At 72.9% G+C, this 14,940-nt stretch overlaps 1 protein-coding gene across 1 annotated transcript; it reads right to left on the reverse strand.

The window, feature by feature from the left end:
• Nucleotides 1–1,187: 1,187 nt before the first annotated feature.
• LOC309604361 (uncharacterized protein) lies at nucleotides 1,188–14,489 on the reverse strand (the record flags this gene model as incomplete). Its single annotated transcript, XM_082339309.1, has 14 exons — nucleotides 1,188–1,421; nucleotides 3,148–3,249; nucleotides 3,642–3,723; nucleotides 4,519–5,255; nucleotides 5,346–5,394; nucleotides 6,705–6,853; nucleotides 8,033–8,156; nucleotides 8,227–8,305; nucleotides 9,787–9,929; nucleotides 11,212–11,399; nucleotides 12,236–12,289; nucleotides 12,679–12,774; nucleotides 13,308–13,365; nucleotides 14,485–14,489. Coding segments are annotated over 14 exons (2,100 nt in total), but the record flags the coding sequence as incomplete, so codon positions are not given.
• Nucleotides 14,490–14,940: the final 451 nt, after the last annotated feature.

The raw sequence follows: 14,940 nt of genomic DNA on the forward strand, positions 1-14,940 counted from the left end.
GACGGGGGGGCATGGGGGCATGGGGACACGGGGGGACAGGGGGCATGGGGAGACATGGGGACATGGGGACGACATGGGGCATGGGGACATGGGGGGACATGGGGGGACACAGGGGACATGGGGACATGGGGGGGACATGGGGGCATGGGGACATGGGGGGGGACATGGGGACATGGGGGCATGGGGGGGACATGGGGGGACATGGGGGGACATGGGGGCATGGGGACATGGGGGGACATGGGGGGGACATGGGGACATGGGGGCGTGGGGGGGACATGGGGGCATGGGGGGACATGGGGACATGGGGGCATGGGGACATGGGGGCGTGGGGGGGACATGGGGACATGGGGGGACATGGGAGGACATGGGGGGTACAGGGGGCATGGGGACACGGGGGGGGGGACATGGGACAAGGGGGGGACATGGGGAAGGGTCCCCAGTGGGGTCCCCATGTCCCCTGTGGGGTCCCCGTGTCTCCAGTGGGACCCCATGTCCCCAGGTGGGGTCCCCATGTCCCTGGGGGGGTCCCCGTGTCCCCAGTGGGGTCCCTGTGTCTCCAGTGGGACCCCATGTCCCCAGGTGGGGTCCCCATGTCCCTGGGGGGGGGTCCCCACGTCCCCGGGGGGGTCCCCGTGTCTCCAGTGGGACCCCATGTCCCCAGGTGGGGTCCCCATGTCCCTGGGGGGGTCCCCATGTCCCTGGGGGGGGGGGTCCCCCATGTCCCCTGGGGGTTCCCTGTGTCTCCAGTGGGACCCCATGTCCCCAGTGGGTTCCCGCGTCCCCGGGGGGGTCCCCGTGTCCCCAGTGGGGTCCCTGTGTCCCCAGGGGTGTCCCCGCGTCCCCAGTGGGTCCCCGTGCCCCCGGGGGGGTCCCCGTGTCCCCAGTGGGTTCCCTGTGTCTCCAGTGGGACCCCATGTCCCCAGTGGGTTCCCGCGTCCCCGGGGGGGTCCCCGCGTCCCCAGTGGGTCCCCGTGCCCCCGGGGGGGTCCCCGTGTCCCCAGTGGGGTCCCTGTGTCTCCAGTGGGGTCCCCGTGTCCCCAGTGGGTTCCTGCGTCCCCGAGGGGGGGTCCCCGTGTCCCCAGTGGGTTCCCTGTGTCCCCAGGGGTGTCCCCGCGTCCCCAGTGGGTCCCTGTGCCCCCGGGGGGGTCCCCGTGTCCCCAGTGGGGTCCCTGTGTCTCCAGTGGGACCCCATGTCCCCAGTGGGGTCCCGCGTCCCCGGGGGTGTCCCCGCGTCCCCAGTGGGTCCCCGTGCCCCCGGGGGGGTCCCCGTGTCCCCAGTGGGTCCCGGCCCCCCCCGTACCCGACTGCATGAGGCCGCGCAGCTCCCGCTCCAGGGTGACAGCCCGGGCGTCCACGCGCGCCTGCTCCCGCTCCAGCGCCGCCAGCTCGGCCACCACGAACTGGCCGGTGTCACGCAGCCGCTGCCACCGCGGGACACCGCATGGCCCCGCTGGCCCCGCTGGCCCCGCGGCCACGGCCACCGCTGGGAGAGGCCCTGTCCCCCCGTCCCCGGCGTCCCCGGCGTCCCCCGATGGCCCCGCAGCCGCTGCCACCAACCCGCCACGGACACGTCCCCAGTGTCCCCCCTGTCCCCAGTGTCCCCAGCATCCCCAGCGTCCCTCCAATGGCCCCGCAGCCGCTGCCACCAACCCGCCACGGACACGTCCCCAATGTCCCCAGTGTCCCCAATGTCCCCCATGTCCCCAGTGTCCCCAGCATCCCCAGCATCCCTCCAATGGCCCCGCAGCCGCTGCCACCAACCCGCCACGGACACGTCCCCAATGTCCCCCATGTCCCCGATGTCCCCTGATGGCCCTGCAGCCGCTGCCACCAACCCGCCACGGACACGTCCCCAATGTCCCCCATGTCCCCAGTGTCCCCTGATGGCCCTGCAGCCGCTGCCACCAACCCACCACGGACACGTCCCCAGTGTCCCCAATGTCCCCGATGTCCCCAGCATCCCCAGCGTCCCCTGATGGCCCCGCAGCCACTGCCACCAACCCGCCACGGACACGTCCCCAATGTCCCCCATGTCCCCAGTGTCCCCAGTGTCCCCCCGATGGCCCTGCAGCCGCTGCCACCAACCCACCACGGACACGTCCCCAATGTCCCCCATGTCCCCAGTGTCCCCTGATGGCCCCCCGATGGCCCTGCAGCCGCTGCCACCAACCCACCACGGACACGTCCCCAATGTCCCCAATGTCCCCGATGTCCCCAGTGTCCCCAGCGTCCCCCCAATGGCCCCGCAGCCACTGCCACCAACCCGCCATGGACACGTCCCCAATGTCCCCAGTGTCCCCAATGTCCCCCATGTCCCCAGTGTCCCCAGCATCCCTCCAATGGCCCCGCAGCCGCTGCCACCAACCCGCCACGGACACGTCCCCAATGTCCCCCATGTCCCCAGTGTCCCCAGCATCCCCCCGATGGCCCTGCAGCCACTGCCACCAACCCGCCACGGACACGTCCCCAATGTCCCCCATGTCCCCAGTGTCCCCAGCATCCCCCCGATGGCCCCGCAGCCGCTGCCACCAACCCACCACGGACACGTCCCCAATGTCCCCCATGTCCCCAGTGTCCCCAGTGTCCCCCCGATGGCCCTGCAGCCACTGCCACCAACCCACCACGGACACGTCCCCAATGTCCCCGATGTCCCCAGTGTCCCCACGGCCCTCTGATGGCCCCCACCCCGCAGCCGCTGCCACCAGCAGGGCACGGACGTGTCCCCAGTGTCCCCCATCCTGCTCCGTGTCCCCCATCCCACCCCTGTCCCCGTCCCACCCCCTGTGTCCCCATCCCGCCTTGTCCCATGTCCCCGTCCCCCCGCGTCCTTCTCCCACCCCATCCCACCCGTGTCCCCCCCTCGTCCCGTGTCCCCCCCTCGTCCAATGTCCCTCCCGTGTCCCCATGTCCCCCCCGTGTCCCCATGTCCCCCCCATGTCCCCCTGCCCTCCCGTGTCCCCATCCCTCCTGTGTCCCCCCTGTGTCCCCTGTCCCCCCCCCATGTCCCCAAGCCCTCCCGTGTCCCCATCCCACCCAGTGTCCCCCCCATGTGTCCCCCTCCCCATGTCCCCCCCCTTGTCCCATGTCCCCCCCCCCGTGTCCCCCCCCACCCCATGTCCCCCCCCCCGTGTCCCCATGTCCCCTTACCGGTGTCTCCTCCTCCGGGGGCCCGGGCTCTGGGGGGGGGTCTGCACGGGGTGGGGGCTGGGCTGGGGGGGCCGCGGGGGGGGGCCCCACATCCCCGGCACCCTGGGGAGAGAGGGGGGGGGTCAGGGACCCCCACACGGGGGGGGGCGACAGCACCGGGGGGGGGCCCAGCAATAGGACAGACCCTACAGTAACAGCCCCCCCCCCCCCAGCATTAGGGTAGACCCTACAATAACAGCCCCCCCCCCCCAGCATTAGGGCAGACCCTACAATAACAGCCCCCCCCCCCCATTAGGGCAGACCCTACAATAACAGCCCCCCCCCCCCAGCATTAGGGTAGACCCTACAATAACAGCCCCCCCCCCCAGCATTAGGGTAGACCCTACAATAACAGCCCCCCCCCCCCCATTAGGGCAGACCCTACAATAACAAGGCCCCCAGGGGTCTCGGGGGGCCCGGGGGGGTCTCGGGGGGGGTCTCGGGGGGGGTCTCACCGGGGGGGGGTCCCCGCGTCGCCCCGAGCGCCGTCTCCGCAGCAGGTCGGCGTCGCGCAGGTGGGCGAGGGTCTTGGTGCGGGGGGGGGGGGCGTGGGGCCGGGGGGGGCCCCCGGGGGGGGGGCGGCGCAGGCGGGGGGGGGGCAGCAGCGTCCCCGGGGGGGGCCCGGGCCCCGCGTCCTTCGCCGCTGCCCCCCTGCCCCCCCCCATCGATGGTGTCGAGCTGGGGGTCCGGGGGGGGCCCCCCCTGAATGGAGCCAAGCTGGGGGTCCGGGGGGGTCCGGGGGGGCCCCCCCTCGATGGAGCCAAGCTGGGGGTCCGGGGGGGTCCTGGGGGGCCCCCCATTAGTGGTGCTGAGCTGGGGATCCAAGGGGGGCCCCCCCTCGATGGAGCCAAGCTGGGGGTCCGGGGGGGGTCCGGGGGGGGCCCCCCCTCGATGGAGCCAAGCTGGGGTCCCGGGGGGGGTCCCGGGGGGCTCCCCCTGGCCAGCACCAAGCCGTGGGTCTGGGGGGGTCCGTGGGGGCCCCCCGTTAGCGGTGCCATGCTGGGGGTCCGGGGAGGGCCCCCCCTCAATGGCGACGAGCTGGGGGTCCGATGGGGGACCCCCCCTGGCCAGTGCCAAGCTGGGAGTCGGGGGGGGGTCCGGGGGGGCCCCCCCATTAGTGGTGCTGGGCCGGGGTGCTGAGGGGGCCCCCCCCCTCGACGGTGCTGAGCTGGGGGGTCCGAGGAGGGCCCCCCCTCGATGGAGGCAGTCTGGGGGTCCGAGGGGGCCCCCCCCCTCGACAGAGCCAAGCTGGGCGTCTGGGGGGGTCCGGGGGGGCTCCCCATTAGCGGTGCCGCACTGGGGGTCCAAGGGGGCCCCCCCCCTCAACGGTGCCAAGCCGGGGGTCCGGGGGGGTCCGGGGGGGCCCCCACATCAGTGGTGCTGAGCTGGATGTCCGGGGGGGGGCCCCCCCCTGGCCAGCGCCGCGCTGGGGGCTCCGGGGGTGTCCATGGGGGTCCCTGCTCCGGGGTGCCACGCTGGGGGTCCGGGGGTGTCCACGGGGGCCCCCCCTCGATGGAGCCAACCTGGGGCTCCGGGGGTGTCCACGGGGGCCCCCCCTCGATGGAGCCAACCTGGGGGTCCGGGGGTGTCCATGGGGGTCCCCGCTCCGGGGTGCCACGCTGGGGGTCCGGGGGTGTCCATGGGGGCCCCCCCTCGATGGAGCCAACCTGGGGGTCCGGGGGTGTCCACGGGGGTCCCCCCCTCAGGGGTTCCACACTGAGGGTCTTGGGGGGGCCCCCCCTGGCCAGCACCATGCTGGGGGTCCGGGGGTGCCCCCAGGGGTCCCCCCTCGGGGGTGCCACGCTGGGGGTCCGGGGGTGCCCCCAGGGGTCCCCCCTTGGGGGTGCCACACTGGGGGTCTGGGGGTGTCCATGGGGGCCCCCCCCTGGCCAGCACCACGCTGGGGGTCCGGGGGAGCGCCCCGCCGGCCGGTGCCGGGGGGGGCCCCCCCGGGCGCGCACCTGGCTGAGGTAGGTCATCACCCCCAGCCTGTCCGGCACCGGCGGCTGCACCAGATCGGCCGGGTCCAGCAGCCGCGGGACGCCCAGCGCCGAGAAGGCGTCGAAAGCCTGGGGGGGGGGGACACAGGGTGGGGCTGGGGGGGGGGGGACGCCACCCTGGGGACCCCCCCCGCCCCCTCCCCTCGCCCCCCCACTCACCAGTTTGTTGTTGCCCCTGATGTCGAGGGGGTCCAGAGCCTCGTAGTTGCTGGGGGGGGGGGACACACAGGAGACCCTGGTCCCTTCAGGGGTCCCCAGGGTGGGGTGTCCCCCCCCCATGTCCCCAGGGTGCCCTGTCCCCATGTGTCCCCCTCCCTGGGTGTCCCCATGTCCCCAGGGTGCCCCGTCCCCATGTCCGTCCGTCCCCCAGGTGTCCCCATCACCCCCCAGGGTGCCCCCATGTCCCCCCCCAGGTGTCCCCATCACCCCCCAGGGTGCCCCCATGTCCCCCCCCAGGTGTCCCCATCACCCCCCAGGGTGCCCCCATGTCCCCCCCAGGGCATCTCCCACGTCCCCAGGGTGTCCCCATGTCCCCAGGGTGTCCCCATGTCCCCCCCCCAGGTGTCCCATCACCCCCCAGGGTGTCCCCATGTCCCCAGGGTGCCCCCATGTCCCCCCCCAGGTGTCCCCATCACCCCCCAGGGTGTCCCCATGTCCCCAGAGTGCCCTGTCCCCAGGGTGTCCCCATGTCCCCCCCCCAGGTGTCCCCATCACCCCCCAGGGTGTCCCCATGTCCCCAGGGTGCCCCCATGTCCCCCCCCAGGTGTCCCCATCACCCCCCAGGGTGTCCCCATGTCCCCAGGGTGCCCCCATGCCCCCCCCCAGGTGTCCCCATCACGCCCCAGGGTGTCCCCATGTCCCCAGGGTGTCCCCATGTCCCCCCCCAGGTGTCCCCATCACGCCCCAGGGTGTCCCCATGTCCCCAGGGTGTCCCCATGTCCCCCCCCAGGTGTCCCCATCATCCCCCAGGGTGTCCCCATGTCCCCAGGGTGTCCCCATGTCCCCCCCCAGGTGTCCCCATCACCCCCCAGGGTGCCCCCACGTCCCCCCCAGGGCATCTCCCACCTCCCCAGGGTGTCCCCATGTCCCCAGGGTGTCCCCATGCCCCCCCCCAGGTGTCCCCATCACGCCCCAGGGTGTCCCCATGTCCCCAGGGTGTCCCCATGCCCCCCCCCAGGTGTCCCCATCACGCCCCAGGGTGTCCCCATGTCCCCAGGGTGTCCCCATGTCCCCCCCCAGGTGTCCCCATCACCCCCCAGGGTGCCCCCACGTCCCCCCCAGGGCATCTCCCACCTCCCCAGGGTGTCCCCATGTCCCCAGGGTGTCCCCATGTCCCCAGGGTGTCCCCATGCCCCCCCCTAGGTGTCCCCATCACCCCCCAGGGTGCCCCCACGTCCCCCCCAGGGCATCTCCCACCTCCCCAGGTCCCCACCCCAGGTCCCCAGGGTGCCCCGTCCCCCATCCCCATGTCCCCGCCGTGTCCCCGCCGTGTCCCCCCCGTGTCCCCCCCCGGCTCACAGCAGCTGGGGACAGTGGCGGTGCAGGAGGGCGCAGAAGGCCAGGCCGCTGCGCCAGGAGGTGCTGAAGTTGGTGACGCGGACGCCCCGATACCCGGCCGTGGCCGCCTGGCACCAGGCCAGCAGCGCCCCGCTACCCCCGGGGGGGGGCTGGCGGCCGCCGTCAGCACCCCCGCCCCGAGAGACCCCCAAAACGGGGGGGGACCCCCCCCCACTCATGGGTAGGGTCCCCAGCTCCCCCCCCCAGCACCCATGGGGACCCCTCACCCATGCATGGGGGTCCCCAGACCCCCCCAGCACCCATGGGGACCCCCCACCCATGCATGGGGTCCCTGAGCTCCCCCCCAGCACCCATGGGGACCCCCCACCCATGCATGGGGTCCCCAGACCCCCCCAGCACCCATGGGGGACCCCCCCACCCATGCATGGGGTCCCCAGACCCCCCCAGCACCCATGGGGACCCCCCCACCCATGCGTGGGGTCCCCAGACCCCCCCCAACACCCATGGGGACCCCCCACCCATGCATGGGGTCCCTGAGCTCCCCCCCAGCACCCATGGGGACCCCCCACCCATGCGTAGGGTCCCCAGACCCCCCCAGCACCCATGGGGACCCCCCACCCATGCATGGGGTCCCTGAGCTCCCCCCCAGCACCCATAGGGACCCCCCACCCATGCATGGGGTCCCCAGACCCCCCCAGCACCCATGGGGACCCCCCACCCATGCATGGGGTCCCTGAGCCCCCCCCAGCACCCATGGGGACCCCCCACCCATGCGTAGGGTCCCCAGACCCCCCCAGCACCCATGGGGACCCCCCACCCATGCATGGGGTCCCTGAGCTCCCCCCCAGCACCCATAGGGGACCCCCCACCCATGCATGGGGTCCCTGAGCCCCCCCCCAGCACCCATGGGGACCCCCCACCCATGCGTGGGGTCCCCCAGACCCCCCCCAGCACCCATGGGGACCCCCCCACCCATGCATGGGGTCCCCAAAGACCCCCCAGCCCATATGGGACCCCCCCAGCCCAAGCATGGGGTCCCCAATGCCCCCCCCCCCCAGCCCATATGGGACCCCCAACCCATGCACAGGGTCCCCAAAGACCCCCCCCAGCCCATATGGGACCCCCCACCCATGCACAGGGTCCCCAGACCCCCCCAGCACCCTGGGGACACCCCCCCCCATGCACAGGGTCCCCAAAGGGCCCCCCCCCAGCCCATATGGGACCCCCCCCCCCCCATGCATGGGGTCCCTGAGCCGCCCATATGCCCCCCCCCCCCCCCCCCGCAGGGGGTCCCCAAGCCCCCAGGGTGACCCCAGCCCCCCCCGAGCCCCCCGGCCCCCCTCACCGTGGTTATTTCGGAGGGGGGGGCCGGGTGCCCCCCAGGGTTTGGGGGGTCCCCCTGTGCTCCCGGTTTGGGGGGGCCCCCCGTCATCGACCTCCTCCGCGGGGGGGCCTGGGGGAGAGGAAGGTCAGGGCCTGGGGGGGGGGCGGGGGTCCCGCTCCCCCCCCCCCAGGGACCCACCCTCTGCCCGGGGGGGGGCCCCGCCGCTCTTCCTCCTCCTCCTCCTCCTCCACCAGCGCCTGCAGCTCCCGGGGGGAATCTGGGGGGGGGGGGTCAGGGATGGACCCCCCCCCCCGCACCCCCATGGCTTGGGGGGGCACAGAGTGCTTAGGGGACGGGGGGGGGTTGGGGACAGAGCGGGGGGCTGGGGACAGAGCGGGGGGGTTTGGGGACAGAGCGGGGGGTTGGGGACAGAATGAGGGGTTTGGGGACAAAGTGGGGGGGTTTGGGGACAGAATGAGGGGTTTGGGGACAGAGCAGGGGTTTGGGGACAGAGCGGGGGGCTGGGGACAGAGCGGGGGGGTTTGGGTACAAAGTGGGGGGGTTTGGGGACAGAGCGGGGGGCTGGGGACAGAGCGGGGGGGTTGGGGACAGAGCAGGGGGTTGGGGACAGAATGAGGGGTTTGGGGACAAAGTGGGGGGGTTTGGGGACAGAGCGGGGGGCTGGGGACAGAGCGGGGGGGTTTGGGGACAGAGCAGGGGGTTGGGGACAGAATGAGGGGTTTGGGGACAAAGTGGGGGGGTTTGGGGACAGAATGAGGGGTTTGGGGACAGAGCAGGGGTTTGGGGACAGAGCGGGGGGGCTGGGGACAGAGCGGGGGGGTTTGGGTACAAAGTGGGGGGGTTTGGGGACAGAGCGGGGGGCTGGGGACAGAGCGGGGGGGTTTGGGGACAGAGCGGGGGGTTGGGGACAGAATGAGGGGTTTGGGGACAAAGTGGGGGGGTTTGGGGACAGAATGAGGGGTTTGGGGACAGAGCAGGGGTTTGGGGACAGAGCGGGGGGGTTTGGGGACAGAGCGGGGGGGTTTGGGGACAGAGCGGGGGGGGTTTGGGTACAAAGTGGGGGGGTTTGGGGACAGAGCGTGGGGCTGGGGACAGAGCGGGGGGGTTTGGGGACAGAGCGGGGGGCTGGGGACAGAGCGGGGGGGTTTGGGGACAGAGCGGGGGGTTGGGGACAGAATGAGGGGTTTGGGGACAAAGTGGGGGGGTTTGGGGACAGAATGAGGGGTTTGGGGACAGAGCAGGGGTTTGGGGACAGAGCGGGGGGGGCTGGGGACAGAGCGGGGGGGTTTGGGTACAAAGTGGGGGGGTTTGGGGACAGAGCGTGGGGCTGGGGACAGAGCGGGGGGGTTTGGGGACAGAGCAGGGGGTTGGGGACAGAATGAGGGGTTTGGGGACAAAGTGGGGGGGTTTGGGGACAGAATGAGGGGTTTGGGGACAGAGCAGGGGTTTGGGGACAGAGCGGGGGGGTTTGGGGACAGAGCGGGGGGGCTGGGGACCGAGCAGGGGGGTTTGGGGACAGAGCGGGGGGGGTTTGGGGACAAAGTGGGGGGGTTTGGGGACAGAATGAGGGGTTTGGGGACAGAGCAGGGGTTTGGGGACAGAGCGGGGGGGCTGGGGACCGAGCAGGGGGGTTTGGGGACAGAGCGGGGGGGGTTTGGGGACAAAGTGGGGGGGTTTGGGGACAGAGCGTGGGGGCTGGGGACAGAGCGGGGGGCTGGGGACAGAGCGGGGTCCCACCTCGGGGGGCAGGGGGGGTGCCCCCCCGCCGCGGCCCCCCCCTCTCCTCCTCCTCCTCCTCGGGGTCGCTCTCGAAGTCCCCCAGGTCGGCCACCTCCCCCGGGCGGCTCAGCAGGCTGGCCACGCTCTGCATGTCCTCCTCCCTGGGGACACACGTGGCCCCAGGTGTCCCCAAGTGTCCCCAAGTGTCCCCAGGTGTCCCCAAGTGTCCCCAGCGTCCCCCCTCCCACGGCCCCAATGCGTCCCCCATGTCCCTGGTCCCCAACACCCCCCCCCTTGTCCCCAATGTCCCCTCCAACGTCCCCAGCGGGTCCCCAATGTCCCCAACGGGTCCCCCGTGTCCCCACATCCCCCGTGTCCCCCCGCCAGCGTCCCCAATGCCCCCTCACTGTCCCCGACACCCCCAGTGTCCCCAGGACCCCCCTGTTCCCCCGATGTCCCCATCACCCCTTCCGTGTCCCCAAGATCCCCTTAATGTCCCCAAGACCCCCATGTCCCCAGCACCCCCAGCCCCTCCCTGGCCCCAAGACCCCAATGTCCCCAAGGTCCCCAAGACCCCAAGGTCCCCCCAGTGCTCAGTGTCCCCAAGACCCCCCTAATGTCCCCAAGACCCCAATGTCCCCCCGGTGCTCAGTGTCCCCAAGACCCCCCTAATGTCCCCAAGACCCCCCTAATGTCCCCCATGTCCCCAGCCCCCCCAGCCCCTCCCTGGCCCCAAGACCCCAATGTCCCCAATGTCCCCAAGACCCCAAGGTCCCCAATGTCCCCAAGACCCCCCTAATGTCCCCAAGACCCCAAGGTCCCCAAGGTCCCCAATGTCCCCAAGACCCCCCTAATGTCCCCAAGACCCCAAGGGCCCCAAGGTCCCCAATGTCCCCAAGACCCCCCTAATGTCCCCAAGACCCCAAGGTCCCCAAGGTCCCCAATGTCCCCAAGACCCCCCTAATGTCCCCAAGACCCCAATGTTCCCAAGGTTCCCAATGTCCCCAAGACCCCCCTAATGTCCCCAAGACCCCAATGTCCCCCCGGTGCTCAGTGTCCCCAAGACCCCCCTAATGTCCCCAAGACCCCCCTAATGTCCCCCATGTCCCCAGCCCCCCCAGCCCCTCCCTGGCCCCAAGACCCCAATGTCCCCAATGTCCCCAAGACCCCAAGGTCCCCAAGGTCCCCAAGGTCCCCAAGACCCCCCTAATGTCCCCAAGACCCCAAGGGCCCCAAGGTCCCCAATGTCCCCAAGACCCCCCTAATGTCCCCAAGACCCCAATGTCCCCCCAGTGCTCAGTGTCCCCAAGACCCCCCTAATGTCCCCCATGTCCCCAGCCCCCCCAGCCCCTCCCTGGCCCCACGCCCCCCAGCCCCCCACAAGGTCCCCAAGCCCCCCATGTCCCCAAGCCCCCCCCAGGTCCCCAAGCCCCCCCCGCTCACGTGGGGTGCCCCTCGTGCAGGACGCTGGCGCTGAGGCGCAGGCGCAGGCTGGCGGCCGCCACCTTGCGCGAGCGGGGCCGCAGGGAGAGGGAGAGGGAGAGGGGGGTCCCCCCCGCCGCCGCGGGGCCCCCCAGGCGCCCCAGGTCCAGCGGTGCCCCCGCCACCACCGAGCGCCGTCCCCGTGACTCCTGGGGGGGCGGGGGGGGGTCAGCCGACGACGACCCCGGGGACCCCCCTCACCCCATGGACCCCTGGCAGCACCCCCATCCACCCAAGGGACCCCCATCACCCTGGGGGACCCCCAGCGGGACCCCCATCACCCTGGGGCCCCCCATTCACCCCGGGGACCCCCAGCAGGACCCTCATCACCCTGGGGGACCCCCATCCACCCAGGGGACCCCCAGCGGGACCCCCATCACCCCAGGGGACCCTCATCACCCCAGGGACCCTCAGCAGGACCCCCATCACCCCAGGGGTCCCCCACCACCCAGGGGACCCCCAGCGGGACCCCCATCACCCCAGGGGACCCTCATCACCCCAGGGACCCTCAGCAGGACCCCCATCACCCCAGGGGTCCCCCACCACCCAGGGGACCCCCAGCGGGACCCCCATCACCCTGGGGACCCCAAACAGCACCCCCATCCACCCAGGGGACCCCCATCACCCCAGGGACCCCCATTGGGACCCCCATCACCCCAGGGGTCCCCCACCACCCAGGGGACCCCCAGCAGGACCCTCATCACCCTGGGGACCCCCATTCACCCAGGGGACCCTCAGCAGGACCCCCATCACCCTGGGGGACCCCCAGCAGGACCCCCATCACCCAGGGGCCCCCCATCCACCCAGGGGACCCCCATCCACCCAGGGGACCCCCAGCAGGACCCTCATCACCCTGGGGACCCCCAGGGGACCCCCATCACCCCGGGGACCCCCACCCTGACGCAGGTACCCCCATGGGGACCCCCCACAGGGACCCCCGGGGGGGGGACCCCGGCACCCAGGCGTCCGGGCGCCCCCCACTCACGTTCTCGATGAGGAAGGTCCACTCCTTGTCATCGTAGGTGGTGGCGGGGGGGTCCTGGGGGGGCGGGGGGGCGTGAGGGGACAGCGCACGTGCGAGGGGACACGAGGGGGGGCCCCGGGGAGGGGACACGAGAGGGGACCCCGGGGAGAGGACACAAGTGAGGGGGGGACGCGAGTGGGGACCCCAGGGAGGGGACACGAGGGAGGACCCCGGGGAGGGGACACGAGGGGGGACCCCCATGCGAGGGGACACAAGTGGGGGGGGACACGAGTGGGGACCCCCGTGCGAGGGGACACGAGTGGGGACCCCAGGGGAGGGGACACGAGTGGGGACCCCCGTGCGAGGGGACACAAGTGAGGGGGGGGACACGAGTGGGGACCCCGAGGGGGGGACCCGAGGGGGGGGGACGACCCAGGGGGGGGACCCCGGGGGGGGACACGCACCCGGTAGAGGGTGACGACCACCTCGAGGCTCTCGGGGACCACCCAGACGACCATCCCCCGGTAGGGGTTCTCGATGCCGGGCTGCCAGCTGTGGGGCTGCACCCCCCGTCAGCCCCCGCCCCCCGGGGGCCCCCCCAGACCCCCGGGGACCCCCCCGAACCCCCATAGACCCCCCTGGACCCCCCCACAGCCCCATATGGACCCCCCCGGCCCCCCATAGACCCTCACAGCCCCCCATGAATCCCCATAGACCCCCCCCAGCCCCCCTGGACCCCCATGCCCCCCCCCGGACCCCCCCAGCCCCCCGGGACCCCCATAGACCCCCCCGGGACCACCCCAGCTCCCCGGGACCCCCATGGCCCCCCCCAGGACCCCCCCGGCCCCCCGGGACCCCCATGGCCCCCCCCCAGCCCCACATAGAGCCCCCCCCGGCCCCCCGGGACCCCCATGGCCCCCCCCCCCGGGACCCCCATAGACCCCCCCCCAGGACCCCCCCGGCCCCCCGGGACCCCCATGGCCCCCCCCCAGCCCCACATAGAGCCCCCCCAGCCCCCCGGGACCCCCATGGCCCCCCCCAGGACCCCCCCGGCCCCCCGGGACCCCCATGGCCCCCCCGGCCCCCAGCCCACCTTGGAGCACACCCGTCGGTTGCGCCTGGTCCAGACGACGGTGAGTTTGTCCGGCTGCCTGGGGGGCCGGGGGGGTCAGGTATGGTGGCCCCCCGAGCCTCACGGTGGCCACCCAGCCCCGTGGCGGCCCCCCGAGCCCCTCAGTGGCCCCCCAGCCCCTCAGTGGCCACCCCAGCCTCATGGTGGCCACCCCACTCTCACAGTGGTCCCCCAGCCCCTCGGTGCCCCCCCCTGCCCCTCGGTGGCCACCCCAGCCTCATGGTGGCCACCCCAGCCTCACAGTGGTCCCCCAGCCCCTCGGTGGCCCCCCGAGCCCCTCGGTGGCCACCCCAGCCTCATGGTGGCCACCCCAGCCTCATGGTGGTCCCCCAGCCCCATGGCAGCCCCCCCAGCCCCTCGGTGGCCCCCCAGCCCCTCAGTGGCCACCCCAGCCTCACGGTGGCCACCCCAGCCCCTCGGTGGCCCCCCGAGCCCCTCGGTGGCCACCCCAGCCTCATGGTGGCCACCCCAGCCTCATGGTGGTCCCCCAGCCCCGTGGCAGCCCCCCCAGCCCCTCGGTGGCCCCCCAGCCCCTCAGTGGCCACCCCAGCCCCGTGGCAGCCCCCCCAGCCCCTCGGTGGCCCCCCAGCCCCTCAGTGGCCACCCCAGCCCCGTGGCAGCCCCCCCAGCCTCACGGTGGCCCCCCCAGCCCCTCGGTGGCCACCCCAGCCTCACAGTGGCCCCCCCAGCCCCTCGGTGGCCCCCCGAGCCCCTCAGTGGCCACCCCAGCCCCGTGGCAGCCCCCCCCAGCCCCTCGGTGGCCCCCCAGCCCCTCAGTGGCCACCCCAGCCCCGTGGCAGCCCCCCCAGCCCCTCGGTGGCCCCCCAGCCCCTCGGTGGCCCCCCCAGCCCCTCGGTGGCCCCCCCAGCCTCACAGTGGCCCCCCCAGCCCCTCGGTGGCCCCCCCAGCCCCACGCCCATGGGCGCAGGGTGGGGCCGTGGGGCCGCCCCACGGATAACGGCAGCGGCCCCCGCCCATGGCCCCGTATCGGCCCCGGGCAGCCCCTATGGGAGCCATATGGGAGCCATATGGGAGCCATATGGGTGCCATATGGGAGCCCTATGGGAGCCCTATGGGAGCCCCTAGACTGATTCCCTTGCAGCCCCTATAGCAGCCCCACTGCAGCCCCTATACTGACCCCATCGCGCCCCTATAGTAACCCCACTGCAGCCCCTATGGCAGCCCCTATAGCTGCCCTATTGCACTCCCTACTAGCCCCGTTACAGTCCTCACAGCAACCCCTATACTGACCCCACCGCAGCCCCTATAGCAGCCCTATACTGAGCCCATGGCAGCCCCGTTGCACCCCTATAGCAGCCCCTATAGCAATCCTACACTGACCCCATCGCACCCCTATGGCAGCCCTTATAGCAGCCCCTATGGCAGGCCCTATACTGACCCCATCGCACCCCTATGGCAGCCCTTATAGCAGCCCCTATGGCAGGCCCTATACTGACCCCATCGCACCCCTATGGCAGCCCTATACTGACCCTATGGCACCCCTATAGCAGCCCCTATGGCAGCCCTATACTGACCCCATCGCACCCCTATGGCAGCCCTATACTGACCCCATAGGAGCCCCATAGCAGCCCCT

The sequence above is a fragment of the Platalea leucorodia genome (genome assembly GCF_965183815.1).
Source record: "Platalea leucorodia genome assembly, contig: HAP1_HAP1_SCAFFOLD_685, whole genome shotgun sequence".
Lineage (NCBI taxonomy): Eukaryota > Metazoa > Chordata > Aves > Pelecaniformes > Threskiornithidae > Platalea > Platalea leucorodia.